The sequence below is a fragment of the Talaromyces proteolyticus genome, assembly GCF_021365285.1.
Source record: "Talaromyces proteolyticus strain PMI_201 chromosome Unknown BGW36scaffold_5, whole genome shotgun sequence".
Lineage (NCBI taxonomy): Eukaryota > Fungi > Ascomycota > Eurotiomycetes > Eurotiales > Trichocomaceae > Talaromyces > Talaromyces proteolyticus.
In genome coordinates this window covers 585,291-613,212 of record NW_025764281.1, presented here as the reverse complement: position 1 = coordinate 613,212, position 27,922 = coordinate 585,291, and the positions used below count along the sequence as shown (strand labels likewise).

The following is a 27,922-nucleotide window of genomic DNA, read 5'->3' as shown; positions in this document are numbered from 1 at the left end:
CACCTCCGTGTCCCTAACGTGGCGATTAGATCCCGCATCTAACTTGCAAGGTCAGCACTCGCCTTGACACATACCAATGGTACATAAGGTTCAGATAGCCGCGGGCTATGCACTACATGGATGAAGTATGCAATGAAGCGCTGTTTACAACCGCACCGACGACCAAGAAACTGCCACGTCGATACTGTCAATCTTGGTGTTCCTTGTAGTGGCTATTTTTGTATGATTTAGTATGTATTCCATAGAAACCGAAAGTACTATGCTTCAGTTATCGAAATTAAAGACAAGCAGCAAGTTAATGCTCTAATCTAGATAGATTTTGGTTATATGTCTAATAGTCTATTACGAGCACTGTTTCAGGACGTGAGTATTTCTTGGGACTAGCAGAGCAACAAGATTCTAATAGCTAGGGGTTTTTCTTGTATGTTCTGGGTAGTGAATTGAAACATTGAAGAATCTCGACGCGAAATCCAAGCTGGAACTCGAATATTCTATTTGATGTAAATTCAATGAATAGAGGTTAAAGTCTTCAACAATCTATTGATTTTATACAGTATAGACGTTATACTGTAAAAGGAAACTGCTGTATCGGCTGTTGCCGCCAAAGTCTGGGGTCAACCCGTCCCAATACAATTTTAGGGTTGGCCCCTCCTCCCCTATTCGGCAGGTATAACAGGTTTGCCGATAAGGGCTAACTAAACGGCTTCTAGTTGGTGGTGGAGGTTCTCTTCTTTTTTCCTTTTTCATTCTCCTCCAAATAAGAACAGATATTTACAAAAAGGTAAACAACAATGGCTTCTCAACCGAAAGTCACCCTCATCAAACTAAGCCCGCAAGAGCTCTCTAACCAACAAGTCGGCTCACATAATCTACAACATGCCGTTGAAGCACTACACCGCGATGGCATGGTCGTTCTCGAAAATGCCGTCGACCCCGCCCACCTGGATAAGCTAAATGGGCGGATGGTTCCCGAAGCAAAGCAACTATACGCAAAAGCAGGCACACATCGCAATTTTGGCGCCAAGACTGGAAACATCCAACAGGAACCAATTGTCAATGATAAAGAATACATATTTCAAGATGTGCTCGCGAATCCATTTGCGGTCCAGGTTGTCGAATGCATGTTTGGGCCGCGGCCGTCGCTAAGATTTTATAGTGCCAATACGGCTTTCAAAGCCGACACTAGACAGCCAGTCCATATTGACGTGGATTTTGATTTCCCGCAGATTCCGTGGGGGTATGCAATCAACATAAACCTGGTTTCAACGACGCCGGAAAACGGCGCGACGGAGGTCTGGCTGGGGAGCCATACGGGGACGACCCGGGATGTGTTGGATATGCATACGGAACACAAACAGATTAAGGAGGATTTGCTTGAAGAGAGGCGGAAGTTGTCGCCTGGAATTCAGCCGTCGTTGCCGAAGGGCAGTTTGATTATTCGGGATATGAGATTGTGGCATGCGGGGATGCCGAATCGCACGGACGATCCGAGGATTATGCTTGTGTCTATTCTGTTTCCGCAGTGGTATCGGAGCAATCAGAATATTGTCTTGCCGAAGAGTCTGCAAGAATATATTAATTGGGGTGATGTCGATGTTTGTGTTGATTGGGTGGGAGATGATTATGATTATTTGAAAGGCGCGCATGATCATGATTTTGCTCTGCAACCTTGATTTTTAGCTCCAGGGATCAGTCAATTTATGTATATAGTGTTGCGGTTAAGTAATTTGACGTTGAAAATAGTCATGGCCTCACAACCTTCAATTTTGGATAACTAAATAACTGGCTAAGTTGACAGCAGGGTTGAGTTGAGAGAGGAGAAAAATTGACGCATATTGTAGACAGAGAGGGTTTGCTGTAGATCGAGTGCCTCAGGCAAACCAATATGCTGACAATATTTGTCACTTATATAGATTACATGACAACCAGTTTATTCCAGAGTACAGAGAAGAGGGTATATAATAGTACAGGACGCGAAATACAATATCTGAGGCGGATAACTTCAAATCACCCAAAGAAAACCTATCCCTGCCATCTAACCTTGCCTTGACGCAGCACCTTGATGACTCCAAGCGGCATCAACGCGCGATCCACAGCCGACAAACTGCCAAACTTTTTCACCATCCCACTATGATACAGCTCCGCCACCCATTTCCAGTATGGATCCATGCTATCCCAATTCAAGCTAATGCGATCCCTTGTGCTGCTAGCCCCCCTTGTTCTGCCAGCTCCTCTTGTCCGTCCGGCTCCCCGTGTCCGTACCAGTTTCTCGTCCAGTAGCATCGAACTCCGATTTAAATCCACTGTTTGGCCGATATCGACCTGATCGGGGACTCTGAGGAGATCCCTATAAGCGTTATAGAGATATACGCTAGTAGACTCGAGAACGGCTGTCCATTCCTCCAGTGAGAAAAACTCTGCTTGCAACTCCTTTGCAAAGATACTCTTGCTGTAGTTGGAATAGCGGCCACCGTCTTTTTCCCATTTCATCTTCTCCTTTTCATAGTTTGCTTCTTCCAGGATATAGACTTTTTCCATTATTCGCTTTGGTGTTTGTTGGATATTCTCTCTCATTGCAAGAAAATCAATGAATGGATTATGCACCTCTAGACCACCAAGTTCGACGGGGAAGAAGAAGAAAGCATCGGGGAGGTTGTGCACGTCGAAACGTTCAGCAATGATTTTGCGTAAATAATCCGCCACTCCTCCGTGACCAGCTACCTTTTCAGTGGTAGCAACACTATAAAACACTTCTTGTTCGATGCGATTCAACGTCCTGATAACCATATCAATATGCTCTCTTCCAATAGCCACGGAGGGTTTGGCAAAGAAATTGCTGAAGAACCGCGAAAAGTAGCTATTCCAAGCCTGGACCCATGCGAATATACTTTTGCAGGCCCGTAGCTGGTGTTTTAGCTCTTCAATGTGCGTGTCGACTTGGGTCTGGTCGATGACGAAACGGCCTTGCTCTGGATCGAGTCTGAGGAAGCCCCATCGAATATCACCTTTGGGCAAAGGATAGGTAGCAGCATCTTCATCGACTTCCATATCGCTTTCCTCGCCGCTGGAAGAGAAATTTGCTATTTCATTAATGGAATCCCCCTTCTTGAATTGCACAGTTCCCGTCTTCTCCTCGTTGAACTCTAATCCAGCCACAGCGGTGAAATCACTCATCGCTTTCCATGCTTTTCTGCAGGTTTTCTCTTCCCCCCAGAACCAAAAGTCATCATGAAGACGGTAGAGGAATGACCCATTCGCATGCTGATTCACAGCGTAATCCATACAGAAAAGAACAGTTTCGCCTAAGAAGTCCGAAATGGAATTGCTGATAGGAATGCCACGTTCTCGAATCTGTATTTTGGCGTCCGGTCCATCATTGACAAACTTCAGAGGTGTCTTCAAGAACTTTTCGATAAATTGGAGCCAGTCATCCTCGACACCAAAGAAACGTAAGACAGCAAGAATGGTACCATGTGGGAGAGATGGTCCGAACCATTTAAAGTCGGACCGTAGAACTGTGAATTCTCCATGGAGACGCTTGTGAATGATCGACTCTGCGATTAATAGGTGCAGTAATGACTGTTTTGTCTCAACATGCGACATCCGGGTTTGGTCTGGCAAGTCTCTTATATCGTCCTCATCATCATAGCTCCTTTTCCCTTCCTCCATGGACCGTGGAAGTTGACTCATAAAATAATTGTCCTTATACCCCATTTTCCGGCACCCATCCACGGTCATGCTTTCTGGGACTTCCTTTTCGATGAAAAGCTTGCGTCGCATGGTAATGGACTTTGAGACGGGTCTTGAATTCGATTTCCATGCAGGAGAGTCCAGAAAAGATGTAAATGCTTGATGGAAGGTAATCGACCACCGCAAACCAATGTAATGGAAGAGAATAGCGTCGATGAGATCTCCATCCATGAAGACCCGGTACTTTCCATTCAGTTGACGACGCATTTCGACGGGAACGCCGCTAGAAGTCCAGTTCCAACGGTCAAGAGAGGCGAAGCGTAGATTCAGTACATCCGCGACCTCTTGAGCGACTTCTTTATTCTTCAAAAATTCCTTTAAAATCAATGTCTTTTCGGAAGAAAGAAGGTCGCTACGGAGTAGGGACTCGCTGACAGTTTTCAGCAGTTCGGTATCGAATGCCTTCTGCGTAGATTTGAAGCTATTTCCAAAATCTCGAATCTTTTCACGAAGCTCTTTGAGAGCCTGTTGAGAAAGCTTTGTCCGATTAAAAAGCTGACTCAGATATGCCTCCACCGTCTCTGAATCTACCTTCGATGCTGAAAAGACCAGACTCTCCCAGGTAGCTCGCTGCTCATGCATTTCCTTTCGACCGACGGTCTCAAACGCCGATTTGTCAAGCCCATCCGTGGCCTTATCCTCGAGGGTTACGAGCCACTCAGCAACCAGATCATTATAGAATGTAGCATGTTCGTGTTTGACTGTTAGGAAGTTGATTGTATCTTCCAACCGCGCAATCCATTCACGGAGAACATCATCTGAGACAGACGCATCATGACCACTCTGCAGAAGGAAGCGCCGGATGTTAATATTACCGCTTCTCTGCCAATCTAAATGGGAGTATAGAGATGTTATATGCGGAATATTGGTTGAGTAGCTGTCGTCTACGTCCTTGTCGATATCATCTTCGTCAAAGGCATCCTTGGGATAACCCGTCAGACTCGTCACGCCTTCTAGTAGCGCCTGAGCCTTGGATCGCAGGCTTGGGGCTACATTTGCGGCTTGCAGGATCTTTGCTTTGCGAGCCTCAAAAATGGCGCGTTGTTTGTGTAGTTCCTCGACTTTGGTTGAGCTGATCGACTTGAGGGTCAGAGGAAGGGCGCTGGCGGAGGTCATGGTTGACTTTTGACAATACTTTTGAATTAAAAAAAATGAGTGGAGTAGACCCTTTTCGCCAGTCTGAGTGCTGGCATTGCAGAAAATGCGATCTCAGGACCTTCTTAAGTATTGGAGATTCCAGGAATATCAGCTCTCTGTCTTAGGCAGCGGCTGCCTTGTTAATACTAACAAAGCAGCTGTTCTCTTATTGGCTCTCCGATTCTTTCATCTCCAATATTTGAATGATCCAGGGCACACTTTGTGAGTCATAAAACGCCTCTTTTACAGTTTCCTGGGTGTTTATTCTCTTAATTGCTTTTCTGATCTGTAGGCAACGACTGCCTAGTCAAATAACCGAATCAACCGTTACCTTTCTGGCTCCCCGACTGCTTTTTTTCCAATAGTCAACGACCTAGACCTTCAAGTTATGAGTCACAAAGCGCCTCGTCGATTTTTGTTTGTTTCTTTTAGGCACCGATTGGCTGGTTGAATGCCTGCTCTTCTAGTTCCCTCAACATCTTCTTTTAATTTATCTAAATGATCATTTATATTAAAAGCTAATTAGAAATACTTAGTTTTTTTAAAAATTGTAATTTTATGATTTTGTAAATTGATTAAATTTTATATTTTATATTTTAGAAAAATATAAAACCCCTAGATATTTGACCAAATTCTATACCCCTTTTGGCCTTGTCGTTCCCCGACAACCTTTCTCCCCGGCGCCTGCCGCTAAGCCACAACTAAGACTCCCCACATAGGTCGTCATGCAACCGAACTACAGCGACGGCAGCCTACAATGAGCAATACCGCTTTACTTGAGGTTATATGGCAGGAGCAAAGACAAATTACGTACGGTACAGTTGACGGAGTAAATCTTCCAAACACCAGTTGACAGGAGGAATTAGAATAAACACAGACACGAAAGAACAAGATGAAAGAATGGAAAATATATTGATTGTCTAATACACAAAAATATCATCATCTAAGATCTAAAAAGTGGCATACCCGCTACTCTTGTCCTTTTTGTTGTCCCTCAACGCCTCCTCATACTCAGGAATACTCCGGCCTTCTTCATCAAACACTTCTTGGCCATAAGCGACAGTGAGATTATCGACATCGACGTCGACCTCGCTCCATGTATTGCTCATTCCGGGGATTGGGAATAGACGGCAAAGCGCGTAGTAGATTACAGCAGAAACAATGAAGCCGGCGAAATAGTTCACGTTGTATATGTATTGCGCGCCAATTGGTACGGTGCGGCCGACGGCTCCGGCAAATCCAACGATGTTGATCAAGATGCCTGAGATGTAGGCAACGAATCCTCGCCAGGAGATGCCGTATGTGTAAAAGTAGGTTGAGCGCTTGCGGGCACTGTAGAGTTCCTTAACATCTAGGTTCCCTTTTCGGACGACGTAATAGTCGCACAGGAGGACGGCGGCAATCGAGGAGAGGAAGACGGAGTAGGCGGAGAGGTATGTCGTGAAGTTGTTGCTGGTGTTCACCAAATTCCACGGACACATGACCAATCCAACCAACGCGCAAATATACCCTCCACGACGGATGTTGAGGAAACGCGGTAGCAGTGCCGTCATGTCCGTGCCAGCAGAAACCGAGTTTGCAGCAATATTTGTTCCCAGTTGGGCCAGCGTGAAGCCGCTAGCAATAACGAAAATGCCGAACCGCTCACCAGAGCTTGCGCCGACAAGGAACTGAGACAGCAGTTCCAGCGGATTCCAGATGGTAGTGCCAAAGATAACAGTCGAGGAAGATGACGCGATGATGCCGATGAAAGAGGTAATGGCGAATCCGAAAGGGATAGAAATGAGCTGGGACCACAATGCACTCTTGGGAGTCTTTGCGAAGCGCGAAAAATCAGGATCGTTGACAATCAGTGTCGCAAAGTTGGCAATCGACGACATAATGCCCTTGATGACTGCCCACGCAAGGGCGCTGCCGTGCAAAGTAGAGGGCTGGTGGATGATGGGCCCAATTCCATTGGCACGACGGATGCACCAGGCGAAAAATGCGATCATGGCAATTGGCGTGAAGATAGATTTTGCTGTAAATAGGTGGCGGATCTTGTGGACAGGGAACCAGATTGCTGGAAGACTGCAGAACCAGAATATAAAAAAGCTCACAAAATCTTTAGTGGTAGTTCCCGAGCTGGGGATATGATTGGGAATGTTGGCATAGCTGGGCCAGATAGCTTCGATCATGACGGATACACATTCACCTGTTACAAATTAATGATCTGTCGGTACAAGTGAGAGGGTATCACCAACCTCCAATCCATGACTGCACACCATACCAAATACACTGTATATTGTGGTCAGCTTGAGTGACTTCGACCTTGCAAGATGGAAATTAGGACCCACAGCCATAGCCGCTCGATTGAAAACAGGCCACAGCGAGCCCCAGATACCAAACGAGGCACGAGAGACGACGGGGAACGAAATATGGTACTGAGCGCCGATGCGACCGGTGGCACAAATTAAACAGCCCGCAATAAAATACCCGACCCAGACGCAAATCCAAGCTTGCCACCATGCCAGCGTAATTGTACCGGTTGCGCTAGAGGTAATCATCGAAGAGGCAATCATCCAAGTGTTCTGCAATAGGGCGGAATCAGTATTCTGTATTCCGCGGATGCCTCAGACCAATCCAAAACGTACAATGTTTGCTGAATCGGCAACCCAGAAGGCCACAAAATTCCACGACCCCCATTTCCTGCGCTCGGGCTCGACTGGTAGACGCGTTAGAATGTGCAATGAAGCGACATGAAAATAGCTTCCGAAACTCACCTGGTCGCAAGTCATCGTTGGTTAACATGAGCTGGGCATTGGTGAGACCCGGCTCGCTGCTGACGGCCAGCTTGTCAAGATAGTGACTGGCTGCCATATCGACTGGTGTATAAATTTACAATGAACGAAATGGAAGGGCCGCACGGCAAGCAACACGTTCGGTTAAAAAGAAAGCGAATAGAGACAAGTCGGGATCCTAGGCCTGCCAGCTAATTGCTCTCTACAGCCGGCTTCGACCTTCACTTTCGACCCCAGACAATAACAAGGACGGCCAAAACAACAGCCAAGCAGTGACGACAGAAAGACTCGTCATGTGGGAGCGCGCACCAGATATATCTCTCTCCCACACGGTCTGAAAGAGCAGATCAGATCCATGGCGGCCGGCCGCGTGGGGAGCGCACCGGATCGCCGACCAGTGACACAGCAGCGAGACAAGCGCCAGAAAAGAATCAGGAAGCACCAATGCAGCCAACCAGTCATCGAGACGTTATCTGGGCGGCTTTCTAGCCTGTGATAAGGTGGAAAAAGCGGGCAAGCTGAATCCGGGGGTTGCGGGTCTCTTTGGTCGCTTATCATGACGTTTTAGCCTGGCGATCGCCGGTGTAGGGAAGGCCTGTGGGCGAATCGACTTCCACAGGACCCTAGCACATGGAGAAACCAAGAACACTAAGATGGCGTGCTAGGTAGTCAATCATATTGACGTATTCAGGAGCAGCATGAGCTGCTATTCTGGGATTCTCTAATGTTCTCGAAGACTTCGTAGATAGGATCTGGTGATGTCGCAGTGCTAAAAGAGGCTAATGCCGCTAAGCTCCAAACAAACGCCAAGACCCGCGTGTCTCCACCGCCTATCTACCACTGCTGATAAGGCTGGCAGATAAGTAGATAAGGGCCCGCTGACTCGATCACATCGAGTAAGCATAAAATCTGTATCTATTCATATTCAGCGTGGAGTTGTTTTCTTTATCTCTTTCCCTTCTGGGCGGGAAAAGCTTATTGTTTATTTAAGGTTTCTGGGTCCATTTAGGCTTCCAGTCAATACATAAGGCCCTATCATTACATAGAGAGTCCACTGTCAGTGCGCCAAACGTTATCTACCAAGTTTTGGAGGGTGTTTTTTGACATCAAACCGCAAAAAGAATCATACCTGAGAAAAAAATACATCATTTCAATTCGTCCATTTCTGGCCCAGGGCAAGGAGTCTCGGATGTTGAGCATAGCACGTGACAAAACATCTAACCCTAACTTCCGAATTCAGCATTCCTTCATCGATGTTTCCGCCCAGTAAGTCTATTTCTGAAGGCAACAAAGCCTAAGTAAGACAATGTCAATAATACAAATCTCCACCAAGGTCATGGTGCTGACTGAGAATGACTTTGTCACTGTGATAGCGAACTCATGCAGTGTTATCAGGATTTCAGAACGAAATATGAAATATAGAATACATTTACTTCCAAACTTTGGGACGGAGTCCTTAATCTATCTGCCTGGGAATTCTCCGATATATTTATTCCTCTGGAAATGTAACGTATTAACCAGCATCATAGCATGATAGTTATGATTCCTTATTCTACGATACGTGAAAGTGATGAATCTTCATCGCGACACAGCCCTCTCAAATGCCTGGCGATGTACTCCAGAGGCTAGGCATGCAGAAGTGGCTGAGCTGGTTTGACCCCGCAGCTGAAGTGTGCCTCGCCAGTCTTAACAACCAACGAAATTCTCCCGCAAAGACCTTTATTCTGATATTTCAAATACGCCGTACCAGAATTAAATGATAAGTAAACGATAACCTACTGACTTGTCAATGGAGCTCGACCCAAATCTTTATACGGTAGCATGGATCGCCCCGCTCGAGATTGAGGCACGAGCAGCCTTGCACATATTGGACAACCGCCATCGAGGGCGATTTCCGTGGAGGCACGGCTACAACCATTTATTTCACGCCGGCGATATCAACGAGCATAATGTGATTATTGCCACATTACCACAAGGAGAACCATATGGCACAGGGTCAGCAGCCGCGCTCGCAGGCGAGATAAAAACATTCTTTCCGAACATACGGTTTGGTCTCTTGGTTGGTATTGCAGCAGGCCTTCCCAATCTCTCACGAATCCCACCCCGTGATATCCGCCTGGGCGATGTTCTTGTGGGACTCCCAGAAGGTGAAAGTGCGGGCCTTTTCGCATACGATCTAGGAAAGGTAACAAAGGATGGATTTCAACCATTGCGTTACGGACATGTATTAGCTACGACAGAAAAGATTGTTAGAGCGGCAATTGGTCATATCAAGATTGAGTCGCCCAATGACACAGAAATTTTCTTACCATTTTATGAGAGAATCAAAGACAAGGAGCATACAAGTGGCACATTTATTGATCCAGGGCAAGACCAAGACTATCTCTATGAGGTTGATCAAGATGGGACTGAGCGCCTTGTTAAACGAGAGCAGCGGCCCGACTCGAAACGCGTGCGCGTATGGTACGGACCGATTGGATCTGGAGAGAAATTGATGAAGGATGCTGAGCAAAGAAATGAGTTGCGAAACAAATATAATGTGATTGGTCTGGAGATGGAGGCCGCTGGTACCATGAATCAAATCCCAGTTGGCGTCATCAGAGGGGTTTGTGATTATGGAGATGAATATAAAAACAAGGAATGGCAACCGTACGCTGCGGCCATGGCAGCAGCTTATGCTAAAGCAGTCTTGTATCAGATCTTACCAATGAGTATGCCGGCACAACATATATGTATATTTGTGTAATGCTGATGAAATTCGCTTTAAGGGCACATACCAGATAAGCCTTGGCCCTCTTCAACCGTCCCTTTTGAGAAGGATGAAATGTTTGTTGGTCGAGAAGATATCCTGATGGCCATCAACAAAAATAGTCAACAAAGGCAAAGACGATATCATAAACGAATAGCGCTAGTTGGCCTAGGAGGGGTGGGGTAAGTCAAATATGATGGTATACTATGATATAATCATTTTAACACGTCCTAGGAAGTCTCAGATAGCGATCGAGCACACATACCGAATTCGAGAATCTGCACCAAACATATGGACATTTTGGATCCACGCGAGTGATACTGTTCGATTTGAGCAAGGTTACCGAGAAATCGCGTCTGTAGCGGAGATCCCTGAAAGGAGTGATCCAAAAACTGATATCTTTCAACTGGTTAATAAATGGCTGGGGGATGAGAGGAATGGCCACTGGGTGATGGTATTAGACAACGCAGATAATCACAACATTTTTTTTGATGTCTCTGGTGGAAATACACCCTTGTCCTTGGCAAGTTATCTGCCTCAGGTGTCACACGGATCAATTCTGATCACGTCACGGAATAAAATGGCGGCACGGAATCTGGTGGGGACATATGGCGATGTGATTCCAGTGGAACCAATGAGTGTCGACGATGCACTCACTCTACTCCAAACCCGTATTGATATAGATCAATCATCTGAAAGTGAAGCACGAGGGCTAGTGGAGGCACTTGAATACATCCCTCTGGCAATTACACAAGCTGGTGCATACATTGCCAATCGTACACCTCGAATTAAAGTGTCGACTTACTTAGAGCTCTTCCAGGAAAGTGAGTCGAATCAGGAGCGTCTTCTGAAATATGATGACGCCAAAGATCTCCGGCGAGATGGGAGTATCCGGCATCCAGTGATCAACACATGGCAAATCTCATTTGACCAGATCCATCGTGTATTCCCTGCAGCTGCAGATCTGCTGGCACTTATGAGTATGTTTGACCGACAGGGGATTCCAGAGGATCTTATCAACCAGGGTAAGAATCGATTGACCTTTGAGGATACAGTGGCTCCGCTAGTGAGCTTTTCTTTGATCCGGACTGAGATTGGAGGACAATCATTTGAGATGCACCGGCTTATACAATTATCAATCCGAGAGTGGCTGAGGCAGCAGGATCGGTTTAATATATGGGCAAAACATGCCCGACAAGTGATGGAGGCAGTATTTCCTAGTGGAGATTACAAAACATGGACCACTTGTCAGATGCTTCTTCCACATTTAAAAGAAGTGATGCAGTTCCTGGTGGAGTCTGAGGAAGAAGATCTGTTGAATGGTGCGAGGATTTCTGGACGATGCGGTTGGTACCTTTATCTTCGGGGGAAGTATGAAGAGGCTGAAGCGATGCATCGACAGGCGCTCACTACTTGTGAGAAGGTGCTGGGAGCCGACCACTCCAATACATTGACAAGTGTCAATAATCTCGGGTTAGTGCTTGAAAATCAGGGGAAGTATGAAGAGGCCAAAGTGATGCATCAATGGGCGCTCACTACTCGTGAGAAGGTGCTGGGAACTGACCACCTCAAGACACTGACGAGTGCCAATAATCTCGCTGGAGTGCTTAGCAGCCAGGGAAAGTATGAAGAGGCCGAAGCGATGTATCGACAGACGCTCACTACTTATGAGAAGGTACTGGGAGCCGACCATCCCGGCACACTGATAATTCTCAATAATCTCGGTGAAGTGCTTAACAGCCAGGGAAAGTATGAAGAGGCCGAAGCGATGCATCAACGGGCGCTCACTACTCGTGAGAAGATGCTGGGAGCTGACCACCTCCACACACTGACGAGTGTCAATAATCTCGGCTTAGTACTTTACAGCCAGGGGAAGTATGAAGAGGCCGAAGCGATGCATCGATGGGCGCTCACTACTTGTAAAAAATTGCTGGGAGCCGACCACCCTAATACATTGAGGAGTATTAATAATCTCGGTGGAGTGCTTGATAGGCAGGGGAAGTATGAAGAGGCCGAAGCGATGCATCGACGGGCGCTCACTACTCGTGAGAAGGTGCTGGGAGCTGACCATCCTGACACACTGACAAGTGTTAATAATCTTGGTGGAGTGCTTAACAAGCAGGGGAAGTATGAAGAGGCTGAAGCGATGCATCAGCGGGCGCTCACTACTTATAAGAAGGTGCTGGGAGCTGACCACCCCGACACACTGATGAGTATGTGGCATCTCTCATATTCTTGGAAGAAGAAAGGTCAAGATGTGGAGGCTTTAGAACTCCTCCAATCTTGTATTCAGCTTCAACATGAAACATTAGGCCCTATCCACCCTCATACTATGTCTGCTTCGGCTATGCTTAATAACTGGCAGGTATCTAGCCAAGACCAGGAGTCCTTTTTCCGAGATCCGCCCACTGTTCCCCCAGCACGCCATTGAAGAGTGGGAGTATCCATACCACCCTTAAAATCACCAAATATCGCAAATGTGATATAATAACCAGGCTTTTCCGAAAATAGTAGATATATACACAACCTCCTTATATTTGGCCATAAGTTCTACTTCCGATAAAAGATCATGTAACATCATTCTCTTATGTTTTCTAATCTCTACGTAAAAGAGGCGTCTGGGGCGAAGCGTTAATTTATACAGCCAGATATTGCCACCAGAATCCTGTAGAAATTTCTAGTTGATCTTAGCATTGGAAAGAAAGTGACTTATCCAAAGAGAGAAATTTAAGACCTCTAGATTATGAGTCTTCATGAAGTTATGAGGAGCAGTTTGTTATGGCATTAGGTTTTTATAATGTCTTTGAAGTAGCGAATATAATATCTAGAAGAGTTTTACATATAAAGCCTACCTTAGATATACCCTTTCTATTCTGGGACTACATCATGTAGCTGAGAAATTCTAGACGCTAGTAATCTTAGTAGTTCTCATCACCTTCTTCCAAATCATCTTCTATCAAAACTAACATTTACTCTCCTTTCCTCATGCATCACTCTATTTCTATTTATTTATAAGGTGTCACCATAAAGTCAAATCCAGCGAACCACTGGCTATATGAAACTTTCCTCTCTCTTTCCGGGACATTCTCTCAATACCTTAAGCGGGTTGTATTAGAAACTTAATGCATCTAGGGTAGACTTGGGAGTCCATCTTAACAGAAGAAGAAGTCTACAACATGATCAAGTCTACCGACTAAGAACAGTTAAACGAAACTCGACACTCATAAACTCTAGATATCCCCACCCAAATACTACTAGGACATTAACGACATATGCATTAAAACGTTCAATAGTGGAGGGATATTTTATCAAATAATGTTGTTTTATAAAGACGCTTTACTAGGCTTGTTCAGCGCGTATTTGTGTGCATCCTGGGAGGTGTGCTTGGGTAGGGACTGGAAAAAAGCTTTCAATTCTACAAAAATTTCAACCCCTTTTATCATAAGAATTTAGTGTGTCTTTGAAAGGATCTAGAAATCGCCACAAAAGCTATCATCAGCAATTAATGAGACAACTATGGAGGGAATTATCCGCTCCTATATTTAGATAGATGCAGATGACTAGGATAACTCCCAGGCGAACAATAACTTTCCTATAATTACAAATGGAATATGCGTATGATCTCAATAAATACAGGCTTGCACTGCACCGTAAGCCAATCCCTGGATAGGGGGCGCGCGTCAAACTCCTGATTCGCCTGTCAATTCCTCCCATCAATAATACTGAAACAAGAGATCCAGCCAAGCTCAGCCCCGCAGAATTGCTTGATATCTTCACCTCCACCGCGGGGTTGATATTTTAGAACCGACAGACTTCGTAAAAGCGTTCGATAAAGACAGTTTCTTTTGATGCCTTAGGTATTGGGCTTACCTAGTCTTGCACATCGTTGATTAGATAGTTTCTCTTGGTGGTATTGATGAATATGAAACACCTCATCCGCTCAAATTTTAGTTACAAGACAGTCACATCATATCAGTCATTTATGATTTATAACGTACTATTATGTATGGTCCGAAAGTCTGCAGAGTTAGGATTAATAAACAACACACAAAATGACATCCCACCGGTAAGGTAGTACAAGCCAATTTTAGGTGACAGGAAATAGCTTTCTTGGATCATGATTGGGGAGGGGCGGCGCGAATTAATTTATTATTAAAGTATTATAAGCTAATGCAAAGAGCCGAGTCTAGAGCATAATTCAACCACCATTATTGCCAGTTTCCCGATGAGCGGCAAAGCAAGTCCGTCAGAAAAGGGGATAGTGTGGCTGCTGTACCATGCAGACAGAGAACTATAGCTAGCCCGTATTGAAAGGACGGGACTCAAAAGTCTGGACAAGGAAGATATTGGCGAGGCGTTCCGCCGTTATTATTGGCACGTTCGGGCGTTCGGGCGTTTAGCGATCATCGATGTTGGCAGCTGCAGGCTACCGGTGTCAATCTGCAGCTAATCAGTAGCAAGGTTTTTTTATTTGCTGATGCTCAACTTCCTTAAAAATCAGAGTAAAAAGGCGAGGAGCATTGACAAGCCTGACAGCACTCCGGTAGACACGTCGCCCGCCTTATCAGACACGGCTGCACCAGTAAAGACGGGCACCGGGGGAGCACTGGAAGGATTAATGAACTGCGGGGTTCCCAGTTAGTAGCTGGCAGTCCAATAAGAAAGAAATAGAGAACTACAAGGAGACACATACACTATCCACCACATGCGCGACTCCATTGGATGTAAGCTGGTCGAACGCGATGATCTTAGCATTGTTGATATAATAGTCCCCGTTCTGTATGGTCACGGTAATATTCTTCCCCGATTGTGCAGTAAGAACGGTCCCGTTGGTGAGGAGGGGCGAATATCCGAGAAAATTGGGAATTATTTGGTTTGACAAGGTGCTGGAAAGTGTTGTATTGGTGCTATTAGCTACTCCAGCCTGAAACACTTCGTTGGAAGTAGTGAAGACTGTTGTTGCTGTCGAATTCTCAATCGCAGTTCCTAGCCCAGTCTTGGAAAGCCCTTGAGCAAAGCTGGTTGTGTTGGTCTGGTTGAATGTGCTGCTGAACGATTGGGGGAGTGTGAAAAATCTACTCAGTAGGTTAGTGGATTATGACGAGGCCACTCTTACGGAACGAATACTTACCCATCAACGGTATGGAGGATTCCTCCGTTGTAACGGATATTTGGCGTGACAACGCTCACATTGTTTCCTAGGCCTGAACGAAGTACAACTCGGGAAGTAGAGGACGAATCACGCTTGGAGACTGAGTTACCGTAAACAATTATGGTCTCCTGAACGACGGGTTGGGAACCCTCATAGGGCCCGTCCAGATTTGATTGAATCAATGTCAAGGATGAGGAAGGAGTTGACAATGGAGAAGACGAAAGTGTGGTGGAAGGCCCGAATGGTAAACTCGACGTTCCAGAGAGAAAAGTCAGAGAGGTAGAGGAAAGGCTCGACGACGAAGCTGAACCAGACGTTGATGAGGAACTTGACGACGTAGTAGAGCTTGACGAGGTAGAGGAACTTGACGAGGTAGAGGAACTTGACGAGGTAGAGGAACTTGACGACGTAGAGGAACTTGACGATGAGGAACCCCCATTGAAAACTTCTTCACTATTTTTCATAGCCTGATATCGGGCTGCTAAGGCCGGGTCGACTCCTTGTCTGGTCCAAAGACGGTGCTGTAACTCGCCGCCGTTTGTGCGGTTGAACGCGATAAATGCCTCATCAGTTGGTGCGTACACTGTTTGAACATTGCTTGATGTGTAAAAAGAAGCTAGCTCAGGATTTTTTTGGATCCAGTCAGCGAACAAAGATGCGTTCACTGAACGAAGTGCATCAAAGAGAGTGATGTTCTGAGCGGTCGCCGATATGACCAGCAGGAAGAAAGTGAGAAACGAGCGACGAGTCATGTTGCCGAAATTCAAAAGTTACTTTCAATCGAGAAATTGATGGAGATACAAATGAAGTTTAACTTCAGTGGAATCAATTGACTGAGTTAGACTATCTAGATAGAAGACAAGACCAGGTTTCTCACCAGGCGACGAAGTACCTAAGTATCTATTTATACTTTTACTAGAACAAGGCTGCTTTATTTATTCAGGAAGGCGAAGAAACAACAGGATCAACCTACAGGGGCTAAGAGGAAGCTGCATTGATCCTGGCAAATTCAGGCTGGGCTAGAAAATGCAACTTTGGCTCTAGGAGGAAGCACTTTACCACTCAAGGCTTTTGCTCTGCTATTATAGCCATGGACAGGGGCTCTTTGCCAATTAATGGAACATGTGTAAATGAAATACATTAATACGAGTCAGGTAATAATTTCAGTTTTAGGCGTATGAAATGGTAGGGTAACTAATGCATATTGGTTTGTCAGTCACACCCAGCTAGCCACGAAGAATCGGAGGCCTCGCTAAACCCAACAAGACACACTTGCGGCTCAAAGACTGTCAGGCTGTTATGAAAGAGGTGAGCAGCATATTTCTCTTTATAGCTCCACCTAACTCTACTTCTCCATATCCAAGACCCCGCTTCGCGCAACCTCAAACATCTCAAGTGATAGCTATTTCATCGCTCACCCCGAAGCACCTCACCATCATGGATCAGCAGGTCTCTTCAGATGCATATCTCCTCACGAAGAGATTTCCCATGCCCTGGAGTGATGGGACCAAAGACGCTGTTGCGCTCTCCCAGTCTCATGGCCTCATCTTGGTTTCTTTGTATACAATGATGATGAAGGCCATTCTCACTCAGTTCTGGGCCGCTATTGTCATAATCGGGGTGGGTATGTATCTGCGAAAATATGACCACCCTGATGATTTGAATTCAGACTCAACAGCCACAACCGCCGGCATTTGGAATGTTAAGAGCTCTCCTAGAGCCGTGGCGCTTCTCACACTCCAGCAACTGTGTAAAATGAGAAAATCGCCTCAGCGCTGGTATCCATTTCTTTGGATGGTACTGGCAGCTATGATAGTCGCTGCATCCCTTGTCGTCCCGATCCTCAAGACTCATTCTTTACAGATCGGCACTCGAGCCCCTGTCAATGGCAGTGCAATCTTCGTGCCACCTCTGGCAGATAATTATACGACTCCACTGTTGCTGGCTCAGATATACAGCCTGATAGTCCCGGTAGCTCTACGTGCGGTGGCTTTGATGAGCACAATCCCCGCCGACACAGTCTTCTTCGACTCAGTTAGTCGAGGAACCGGTAATTCATCCATGGTCAGCCTTACATATAGCTACGGGATAACTGGTACTGATTTTGGCCTCCAACGGACACCTGATTTGCAATTCAACGTCACTGGCTCCTGTTTCACAGACTATTCGTGGTATACCGGACCGCAGGATTCAGGGAATATTCAGACAGACGGTTATAAGGCATATAACGATTCATCCCAAATAGAAACCATCACCTCAGAGGCTCAAGGGCCGCCATATGTCAAACAGGTTATAGCACCCATCTCTGATGATAGTGCTTCAAATACGAGTTTCGGATTGATCGTGACCTCCTTTGGTCGATACAGTTTTACGCCTAGTAACGACCCCTGGTACCTTACGGAGCATTCTGGTTCTAACCCTGTGGACTACGCGTATACAATAAGCCGTGGCCGTCCTGGGCTATCCTGTTGGGAAAATGCTACCTGGACTTACCAAGGAAGCACGTCGGCAACTGAGTCTCTAAACAGTTTGACACATGGAGATCTCTCAAGTCCTCTTACTCAGACTTTCCAACAGTATCTGTTTCAGCCAATGGTTTTGACCCTAAGTGGACTGCTGGGTCGTTCGGCCCTGGCATCTTCAACTTTGACCGTCTCCCAGGCATTGAATGCCGAGCTTTGCAGTATTGAAAATGATATTTCTCGTCTAGTTAATATAGCCTACTTAATGACCCGAAACATTTTAAGTGATTCAACTTTAATCAGCCCTCTCGGACGAGATAACATCACGAATCTGGTTCGCTCAGCAGACCAACGAACCGTGCTCCCAGGGGCTGACGAATTTGTGGTGTCTGGCCCGGACATTATGACACTCTCCGTGCGTGATCTGATTCTGATACCTACTCTTCTAGGTGGAGTTGTGTGTCTCGTTATTATCTTTGCGAACCTTCCAGGTCGTTGGCGGTTGACCAACGATTTGAATGCGGTGAAGTTACAGAAGTTGAAAAGGAAAGCAAAACATCAAAATGCAGCCAGTGAGAGGTATGTATATGCACATTCTACCAAGTAAAATACTCGTACTATTATTTGTAGTCGGAGACAACGAAGAAATACACCAGCTGATTAGATTTAGTAAATCACACGAAAAGGAGCTAGAAGTACCGAGAGATGAGGAATCTTTAACCACGAAGGACGCGATCGATGTGCAATAAATGGACACTCCAGGCTGAATAATCGAATTTTTTGTATTCTGTTCTACGAAGTTGTCTAAAACCCAGTGCAAACCCAGTGCTTTCCTTGCTGAGAAACAGGTGAACACATATGTAGCTAATTTTGAAGGTCATGATATTAATTATAAGCTTGGAGAGCTGCCAGCTGATAATAATGAAATTGGTTTAACTTTTTACGAGTTGACCGAGACACGAACACCAATCAGAAATATTTGAAGTAATATGTCAATGGATTAAATAAAAAGATTCAGAGGAAACAAAATAGATGGCATAGAGCAAGGAGTCGAGAGGTGAGCGGGCGAACCATGGCTACCTGAATGACGGCTTATCAATTCGTAAGAGCCTCAAATTGAAGCTAGTACGCCGTGGTCCTATTAGCCAATTGTCCGTATCTCTCAAAAATTGAAAGTGTATAAAATAGCCGTATTTTTGGGCATACTTACCTGCAGCTCCATTGCCAGAGGTTGACAGGTCATTAGAGCTTGCAATCTTGTCAGGCTGGGCCAGGCTGACCGGCACAGCGCTAAAAACACGCAAGGCTATAAAATACATACGATTCATGGTCACGTTGCATATTAGAGAATGATTACTGGCCAGTCATATCATGATCAACTTCAATGAGCTAGCTATTGGTCACCTTCAGCTGAAGCTACGGAAGACGGCCAGGACACAGCGGCGCTGGACGGACATGAGAGTAGCACGACTGGTAATCCGAGTCTAATGCTATCTCTGAAATTCCAACAGTATGCCTCTCTTAACGGCCTGTCTGCATCGAGTCACGTACTTTCTAAGCTTTTTGTGCAGTTAATCCCTGTCTAGCTTTGGCTAGCAGCTCGTAAAAATATGCAACCCGTGCCGTGTAAAGACGGCTGCAGAGAGCAGAACGGTGTTCACACCATCCTTACATGTACAATACACTTAGGCAAATGTGTTGACAGGTGGTCCGTGTTTAAAAAAAATTCATGTCTACCAAAATCGAAGTTCCCTCTATATCTTATGCATTTACATCTTAGCGATAATGTGTAACTGAACGATCAAATCTTTTCTTTATACCATCGAACTGAAGTTCCACACTTTACGACCCTTTTCATCGAATATTGAAGGCTCAACTACCTAGAAATGCCAGCATCAGAGCGAGAGTCCGGTGCCGGTATCAATACTGATGCCAGTAAACCCCAAAATGGGGAAGGAATACTGCCTCAGACTGAGCCTCAGACAACAACCACAGTCAACCCAGCTATTTTCGTGACATCTCCTAAACAAGCTATTCCCAATAATTACCTAGTCTCTCCGCATAGCAACCCCCAAGCAGGTGTGCTACTTCAGCAGCCTTTGCAGCAGCCTATCAACACCGCAATACCGGCAGCTCCAGGGCAAGCTCCAGTTACCGGACAGCCTCCTTCGCAATTTTTCATGTACAACGGCCAGTTGATACCGATTTCGGCTTTGCAGCCTGTTTCTCTTCAACCAACTGGTGTAAACGTATCAGTTCCTCCGCAGCAGCCACAGATCATTAACTCACACGGAGTCAGCCTTTCTATCGTAACAGCACAGGCATCCGCCACCACTCTACAGTCTCAACAACAGAAAGCGGAACAGAAACCCATCGTCAGTCCTCAGCGAAAGGTAGAAGAAGCGCAGGTAAGGGCCCAAACACAGACAGCGTCATCCACTCCCCAAGCGGAGACTCAAGGCGACCATAAAGCTCATGAGAACAAGGTCAACAATACAACAGAAAAGACGTATGCGAAGCAAGGAAGCCAAGAAGGATCTATACATCCTCCGGCCTCGGTGGGCTCCACCTTGACCACGCAGTCACCGTCCGAAGCTTCAAAGAAGGAAAAAAAGAGACGATCTCTCTTCGGGAGCCCTCTGAAGATGTTCAATGAAATGAAGCAGGCGCTAAAGTTCCCACAGGCTGACAATCCGCAGGGAAATGAGCAGTCTGACAATACAAATGCATTGAAAACCGAAGTTGGATTCGTCAAACAGCTAACGAAGGGAGTTGAGGACCTAGTTCGGCGAGACAAGAACACTTCTGCGCAAACCCAAGCCGATACCTATACAGACAACAATATCGTAGCCGCACCAGTGCAGTCAGGTTATACCTCTACGGCCCCAGCAGCGCAACAGACGTCTAATTATACCCAATATCCAGATAATTCTGGATATAGTTCTCAAGTTCCGACGGTTTTCGGGTCGCAAGATCAGCGGCAGTCTGATTATGACACTTCTGGGGGGAGCCAGCCACAGAATTTAATTCTACAGGGCTATCAGGTTCAGGCGGAGCAGTTCTACGGTACATTGACCGGTTCGGCAACAACAGGGTGGCCCTCTTCCCAGTCGGCTGATTATGGGAACAATGCAACGGGAGCCTATGCAGTCGGCGTAGACGGTCAAGGAACCCAAGACCAAACACTGGCTTCTGGCCAGAGAATACAGACTCCGGCACAAGGAGACCCCAGCAGCATTGCACAAGATCGAGTAGGAGCTGGACAAACGACTGGCAATACCAACACCAGCGACACCTCTAACACTGTTCCCATTCAGGATGAGAACAATTATGACGATGATGATGATTACCTTGATGACAGTGCAGATACAACCGATGACTTCTTTTAAATTGATATGATCTTTGGGATAATTGTTCGAAATCGACTGAGAACTCCAGATGACCTCCGAGCTGATCTAGCACTGCTTGTTTTACTTTTTTTTACGGATATCCAATTTCTTCTTTCCGCCGATAGCAATTAGTAAGATAGTTGATAGCCTGTTTCCAAAAACAATCATGCTCCGTTATTACTGGCCTATCTCGTAAATAGGCTAAAAGAGAAATATATCTTGAATATATAACGATGAGAGGAATGTAGGAACATTGAATGATACTCCACATTGATTATCTGAATATCAACTAACAGAATCACAATTTCTCCTGGATTGTATGACCAATGAATTGGGAGGAGTTAGGTATGCAACATTGATATGCTTCTTTGACGGCCAAGTCAGATATCCCGATACCCACTTCAGCCTCATGAGTTTTGAGAGGCCCCAATATTCATTGATGCTACATCCATCCGGGTGCCACCGGGACAACACACAAGCAGGGGAATGCAGCCAATCCTCGCACAAAGATTGCTGTCTGGTAACCTAGCGGGGTTTTGTTAGCCCATATCACTTATTCTCAAATCACATTAGTTTCATTACAATTTAGGCGGTATTTTTCCATACCGCCACTAACATTACGGCGCTGTTGTTCGATTAGACTGAAATCGCTCGTCCATCGCCAGACATGCCTGGTCCCAGGAAGCAGAAGCAGAAGAAATCGCATGGTGACAACCCCAGTAGCGAAAAGAAAACATGGAGCCTGGCCCCCAGCGTGTACACCACGGCAAATCGTAAAAGTGCTGGCACCCCTGATCAATGTGGTCATCGCGCGCCTCTGGCTTGATCTTCTAGATGCGCCCGTGTTTTGGCGATCCTCGTCGAGGACGTGCTAGAGTAGCTGTCAATTGGCACACTGTAGTTGAACATGCCCTTGTTGCTGGTCATAACAGACCTGTCTTGACACAAGATGGCGGCACAGGTGGTGCCCATTGGCGAGACAATGATCTACTGGGCATATAAGAAGCTAGTTGGCCGTATTATAACCGCCACGCTGCGGAGTTGCTGTGACGGATATCTGGATGTTAGCAGCAGAGTCACTGCTCCATAACTTTGTGTGGGGACAATTTGCAGATGTAGCCATACAATAAATAGCAGAACCAACTAATCTTCCTACACGACGCTTTACTTCCCTTTGTCAATTTCGAGCAAGTGTAACTTATCATTCCTACCAACACTGGGGAAGCTAGCCGCGGACTTCGCGCTTTTAAGCCCCTATGTAAGTGGTTTATGCTGCAGTGTTTGACAGAGAAAATCGAACAGGCGATTATTATCGACGTTGTAAAGCCTCTAAAACACTAAAGCTGCTATTAGGTGGCTGTGCGATCAGGCCCTGCACTTAAAATAGATGAAAGGAGGCACTATTGGAATTGAGATAGATACATATGTTCTGCTAGTGATCCTGTCCTTACAAAGACAAAACTTGCAAATTCTAATTCAATCACAGCATGTTAGGGCATTGGAAGCTCGTCGAGCTCATGACCCGAAGGACCCTAGATAAACCAGGACATGCTACTTTCTAAAAAAAGAAAATCCACTAGGCTCCCCAGTATTGGTGAAAAATCAATTGCCAGTGTTGCCAATTCAGGAACACGAATTTTCTTTTTTATGTATATCACACATGTAACCATTCACTAAACATCCATAGTCAGCTTCGGACTTAGAAATATTTGAAGTATGGGTAAATATGCGATCTCTGAGCTATCATTGATAGTAAGCATAGCGGCATGATGCTGTGTGGTTTTATGTTGCATATATTTTTGTATTGGCAAGGTAATACTATTCTACTATACACAGGCATAGATGACAGATCACCCCTTATTATTCCACTTGCCGAACGAGATGTAGTCATCATGAAGAGTCTTGAATATCGCCCGCGAGGACACGTCCATGCTCGCGTTCAGGGCGCGCTTGGTATCCGTCGGCATCGCATCTAGCACCGCGTACAGCCCAGGGAGCAGGGCCGCCTTCATTTCCGCGCTGATGGGGGAGTCTAGCATATGCTGCGCATAACTCTCGATAATGATACGGAGATGCTGTCCGGCTTTAAGCTTGGCTGTCTTTGTCTGGTCGATCAGCCCGTCACGGCTAGCTCCACCACGAGTTGGACGAGAAACTGCTGACACGGTAGGATCGCAGAGCGAGGAGAGGAGGCGAGAGAACATTACTGCATGGGGAATGCCTAGAGCACGGTGCATTGGCGACAGTCTCGATGATCCTGCATCGCGCTTTCGCTTCCGACTAGGAGCGAAGAGCGCTTTGAGAAGGGCCTGCAAAGCAGGGGTGAGAATATGGAATCTCCCACCAAGTTGTTGTCGATATAGACCAAATAATGTTCCCATGAGCCGGCAGAAACGGGTGTAAACGGTGCTTGCAAATTCTGGAGAGACTTCGTTGACATCCAGAGAAGAGAGTTTGGACATCGTTTTGGAGACTGTCGAGAGGCACTTATCGATATTGTACTGAGAGACGCCTCGAGGGTGCAGTCGGAGTAGAATATCGAGACATTCTGCAGCAAGAGAAAACTGCTCAATGGCCTGGCTATCCTGTATTGTATCCGTCAGAGCAGTACAGAGGAAAGAAAGCTCTCGCGCTTCGGCACTGCCTTTCTCGGGAATGTCATCTAGACAAGACACGGCCAAACCCGCAACCATCAGCCGGCATGACCCAATGGGTCCATAAAAGCCATTACTTCTTAGCTTGCGAATAGTTTTAATGCGTCCTTCGTTGTTCATAGCTTCCAGCTGGGCTGTCGTGACTTGCACGTATCGCTGTTGGTCTTCCGCATATAGTCGGCGCAGGTTGACAACGTCTGTAACGTTCGGGTCATCTAGAGTAAGTCTGTCTTCATTCGGAACACCCCGCAATAGCTGTTGCTGAATGATTTTCTGTAAATAATGCCCCCATTTGTCTGAAATCCTCGGAATATTCTTGTAAATATCAGTCAATTTCCGACTAGCCTTCTCTTTCTGTTGGAGCAGGTCCTGGAACTCTTCCAAAACGTATAGTGTCGTGGCAAGCCCAATTGCAGCCTTGTTATTTGATTCATCTTCATCCAAAAGTTGTTTGCAACTGTCAAGGCTATTCAACATAGACTGAAACATTTTTCGTCTCTGTCGAGTAATGTCTTTCAACAGCTTAGGGTCGTTCAACTCGTCACAATGTACCGATAGTAGTCGTAACAAAACGCCGACGAGAACCAGTTTCAAGGACAGGTTGCGATTCTGATCGGCTGCCTCCATCTCGACAGCATCAGATACGCCGTGGGATGCAATTTTATAGTACCGTTTTAGAAATTTGTGCAATTCAGTCGACTTGCATGCTTCGAGTTCTCCCTCAAAAACGGTTTCAACTAATGACCGATAAGATCGCAGCGTGTAAATGTCATTAGTGGAACATTGCAATGGCAGATTCGACGCAATCCACTCTCTGGCTGTATGATCGATTTGAGCGGATTCCCAACACCATTTAGCCATCAATGATATCGCGTCAGGGATTGACTCGGGAGAAAGCTTGTGTTCATTTAAAAAAGACGCCATGACCTCTTTAGCGCCATCGACTCCATGTAAACGAATCGGAATTCGAGGCAGGAAACTGAGAACCAAAGCTCGGTGAGCTGAATTGGTTTGGAGGTCTCGGAAGAGTACTTGGACAATACTCGAGCAAAGTTTTGGAATATCGAGGAGATACTCGTATGAAACCATGACTTCCCATAATTGATAAAAGGTTGCACTCTCCGAGTTCTTGACATGTTGTTTTGTCCGCCCAGCCAAGAGCAGGAGATGATGAATAAAATTCTCCGCAGACTTGGAAGGAACCTGGTGCCATATACCGGGAAATTCCATAATACACACGACATAGGCGATCCCGAGTTGGGATGGCGATCTTATATCCTCGATACGACCATTCCAGCTAAGCAACCCCTTTTTTTCAGACGCAATGAGGGTTTTGAATAGCCCTGTGACATTATCAAGTAGAGATTGCGGTACCGTTTCCTCATTTGGAGAGATGTGCTGCAAATCTCGTGTTATTTGAAGTAAGAATCGACAAGCTTCAAAGCATTCTCGTAGATCAACAGGATTCTGCTGTTCATAGGCGCTTTGCATTACTCTCAACGCCCTCTTCTCGAGACTCTGAGCTAGATCATTTGGACCATTAAGAGGGTTCTTCAGACTAGTCGGAAGCAGGTTCTTTGCCAGCCTCCATAGTCGCCATTTCCAGTGCACATTGTCACGAAGCAGAAGTGATTTGTTAATTGCCTTGGCCAGACCGGTCACCGACTCAGTTTCTAAACCTGGGACGCCATGCTGACCCCACACATTTGAGCTGATCTCCAGTAGGACAACGGAAGCATACAACTCTGGCGAGTTTGATATAGCCCCTGTAGTTGATGTGACTTCTGCCATAGCGCTTTGGAGCTGTGATCTAAATTGTGCTTCACTCAAAGATATCTTCATCACTTCTCGGAATGCTATGCCCAAATCGTCATCTTCCCAAACAGAGTATGTGTCCTTGGAATCTCCTGCTCCTCGTGCAATTTCTATGTCGCGTAACTGTTCACGCCATAATGTAATAAAAGAAGGAAGGTCTCTCGCGCCAGCGAATGCCCGCAGAAGGGGGATAACCACATTCGCTTTGACTGTTTGGAATATTTGCCGACTGACCTGATCATTGCGGATATGATATAGTGTTTGGCAAAGGGCATCTAACAGACGCTTCGAGTCTTTGAATCCAGAATTTGGTAGAAAAATATCGACTCCAAGTTCGATGAGTAGCGCTGTCAGTCCCCAGTGCACTTCTTGCGGTCTGTCCTTTCCCTTAAGAAGACCTGTATATGCAGCATGCGTAAGAAAGGTGTGTAGAGAGAGTTTTATGTTACATGCACGGACAACGATGAACAGTTGCTCCAACTGAGGGATAAATCCAGATATGTTGCCATTTTTGTCCTTAGTCATTGAATAAGCCAATTCTGCAAGTGCCACAAACGCAGTTTCAAGCCACGAAGCTTCGTTTGCCTGACGACGAAACGAATCCCTTGGCACAGATCGAGCAATAATATTATAAAACGTTGGGACGAGTTCGGCTGGTTTCCAAGTTGGGGCAAAGATACAGACAGCTTTGCTGGACGGTGGAGTCTCAATTCCACTGCAATCGACATTTTCACTTGACTTGACTGCCAGAAGTGGTCTGAAAGTGGCTGTAACTGGCTGTACAGCACTCCAATCAGGATCATCGTCTTTTGAATAATCAATCCCTAAACCCCCTGCATCCATAAAGGCATTTCGTGCTGGAAGAACGACATGAAGGGCAATTAACTTTTCGATAGAATGAACTATGAAATCTGCACCATCGGGCACGCCTCCAATGGAGAGGACGAGGAGATAAAGCCGCATAGACTCAACAAAGCAGTGGTCTGAGAAAGCAACCTGTGACGATAATTAGTAGTCTCACCACTACCCTTCGGTGGTCGACTTACATTAACATTATTTTTCCCAGTACCATCAACATTACTTCTGCTTAACTCCCAAAGAATAAAAACAGCTGTGCTTGCTTTTATCAAACGCTGTAACTCCGAGCTACGCTTCTCTTTGGCAAATTCCGCTACCAGATAAGCAGAGGCTCTGAACAGTTTTCCCAGGATCGGGGCGACAAAGGCAGATTCCGTCCGTAACGCTTGCCGAAGGTGTATTTGCGATACACTACCGCTATTTTCATGACTGTTCACCAATGTCGTAAGGACGAAGAGGAAATCCAAGAAATTGACGTAGGCGTCAACTGCGGCTCTGGGTTGCTGAAACCCCAATATATCCTCATCCCGATTTGCCGTATTCTCGCCTCTTTTTCGCTTCTTGGATCGAATAGGCGATTGGTTGAGTGTAGTACTGGTCTCCGAGCCCGAGGGCACGGGCACTTTGACGGTATCGTCTCGAAGTGACGCGAAAACAGCGTTCTCCAAATCTTCAACGATATCCTTGACCAACTGCGAGAATTTGTAGTCTGTAAATATTACAGCAATTGCTTTCGGTGGAATCCTTTGGATAAGTTTCTGCAAGAGCACGTAAGAGAGGGGTTGTAGCCGGTATGGTTTGCTCTTGAATCGCTTGAGTAGCCACCGCAGGACCCATTCTTCCTTAGGAGCGGGCTTGGTGTTCAGATCAGGTTTCGTGTGAGCTAAGTCTGTCGACGATAACAAATCCAGTTTGATAATCCGCGCCGCATTGTTCAGTTGCGTGTCACTGTTCGCAGTGCTCTTCTCCAGACTCAAAAGAGCTTCTTGCGACGATCCAACGGCCTGCGTTCAAGGTATGGGTTTAGCCTTAGATTCTTGTTGTGCATTATATACGGGGTAATTGGGTGTAGAATAAACAAAACTCACGTCCTTGATGGGCGCCATGGCCACCAAAGCTCTTGTCGCGTCGAGGTCGTCGAGAAATCGCAGTTGCAAGCTCAGGTATTGTTTTTCA

General features: G+C 46.0%; 8 protein-coding genes across 8 annotated transcripts; 5 read left to right on the top strand and 3 right to left on the bottom strand.

The window, feature by feature from the left end:
• Positions 1 to 741: 741 nt before the first annotated feature.
• On the top strand, positions 742 to 1,751 carry BGW36DRAFT_376152 (uncharacterized protein). The gene has a single exon (XM_046215852.1). The coding sequence runs from the start codon at positions 792 to 794 to the stop codon at positions 1,671 to 1,673; it is 882 nt and encodes a 293-aa protein (XP_046072930.1). The 5' UTR covers positions 742 to 791; the 3' UTR covers positions 1,674 to 1,751.
• A 4,086-nt stretch (positions 1,752 to 5,837) lies between these two features.
• BGW36DRAFT_293392 (putative uridine permease Fui1) lies at positions 5,838 to 7,746 on the bottom strand (the record flags this gene model as incomplete). The annotated part of the gene is made up of 5 exons (XM_046210995.1): positions 5,838 to 7,081; positions 7,131 to 7,164; positions 7,224 to 7,457; positions 7,521 to 7,591; positions 7,650 to 7,746. The coding sequence occupies 5 exons, from the start codon at positions 7,744 to 7,746 to the stop codon at positions 5,838 to 5,840; spliced, it is 1,680 nt and encodes a 559-aa protein (XP_046072929.1).
• A 1,710-nt stretch (positions 7,747 to 9,456) lies between these two features.
• On the top strand, positions 9,457 to 10,413 carry BGW36DRAFT_293956 (nucleoside phosphorylase domain-containing protein; the record flags this gene model as incomplete). The annotated part of the gene is made up of 1 exon (XM_046211047.1): positions 9,457 to 10,413. One exon carries the CDS (start codon positions 9,457 to 9,459, stop codon positions 10,411 to 10,413), a length of 957 nt encoding a protein of 318 aa, XP_046072928.1.
• Positions 10,367 to 13,012, top strand: BGW36DRAFT_448418 (uncharacterized protein). The gene is made up of 2 exons (XM_046221749.1): positions 10,367 to 10,598; positions 10,651 to 13,012. Exons 1-2 carry the CDS (start codon positions 10,492 to 10,494, stop codon positions 12,845 to 12,847), a joined length of 2,304 nt encoding a protein of 767 aa, XP_046072927.1. The 5' UTR covers positions 10,367 to 10,491; the 3' UTR covers positions 12,848 to 13,012.
• A 1,527-nt stretch (positions 13,013 to 14,539) lies between these two features.
• Positions 14,540 to 16,420, bottom strand: BGW36DRAFT_376141 (FAS1 domain-containing protein). The gene is made up of 3 exons (XM_046215851.1): positions 15,548 to 16,420; positions 15,110 to 15,491; positions 14,540 to 15,039 (listed from the first exon to the last, which is right to left on the bottom strand). Exons 1-3 carry the CDS (start codon positions 16,318 to 16,320, stop codon positions 14,914 to 14,916), a joined length of 1,281 nt encoding a protein of 426 aa, XP_046072926.1. The 5' UTR covers positions 16,321 to 16,420; the 3' UTR covers positions 14,540 to 14,913.
• A 1,078-nt stretch (positions 16,421 to 17,498) lies between these two features.
• BGW36DRAFT_376139 (uncharacterized protein) lies at positions 17,499 to 18,906 on the top strand. Its single transcript, XM_046215850.1, has 2 exons — positions 17,499 to 18,609; positions 18,701 to 18,906. Exons 1-2 carry the CDS (start codon positions 17,564 to 17,566, stop codon positions 18,777 to 18,779), a joined length of 1,125 nt encoding a protein of 374 aa, XP_046072925.1. The 5' UTR covers positions 17,499 to 17,563; the 3' UTR covers positions 18,780 to 18,906.
• A 1,010-nt stretch (positions 18,907 to 19,916) lies between these two features.
• Positions 19,917 to 21,419, top strand: BGW36DRAFT_426167 (uncharacterized protein; the record flags this gene model as incomplete). The annotated part of the gene is made up of 1 exon (XM_046220225.1): positions 19,917 to 21,419. The coding sequence occupies one exon, from the start codon at positions 19,917 to 19,919 to the stop codon at positions 21,417 to 21,419; it is 1,503 nt and encodes a 500-aa protein (XP_046072924.1).
• A 1,393-nt stretch (positions 21,420 to 22,812) lies between these two features.
• BGW36DRAFT_339563 (Urb2/Npa2 family-domain-containing protein) lies at positions 22,813 to 27,915 on the bottom strand. The gene is made up of 3 exons (XM_046213039.1): positions 27,835 to 27,915; positions 26,935 to 27,750; positions 22,813 to 26,884 (listed from the first exon to the last, which is right to left on the bottom strand). Exons 1-3 carry the CDS (start codon positions 27,850 to 27,852, stop codon positions 23,270 to 23,272), a joined length of 4,449 nt encoding a protein of 1,482 aa, XP_046072923.1. The 5' UTR covers positions 27,853 to 27,915; the 3' UTR covers positions 22,813 to 23,269.
• Positions 27,916 to 27,922: the final 7 nt, after the last annotated feature.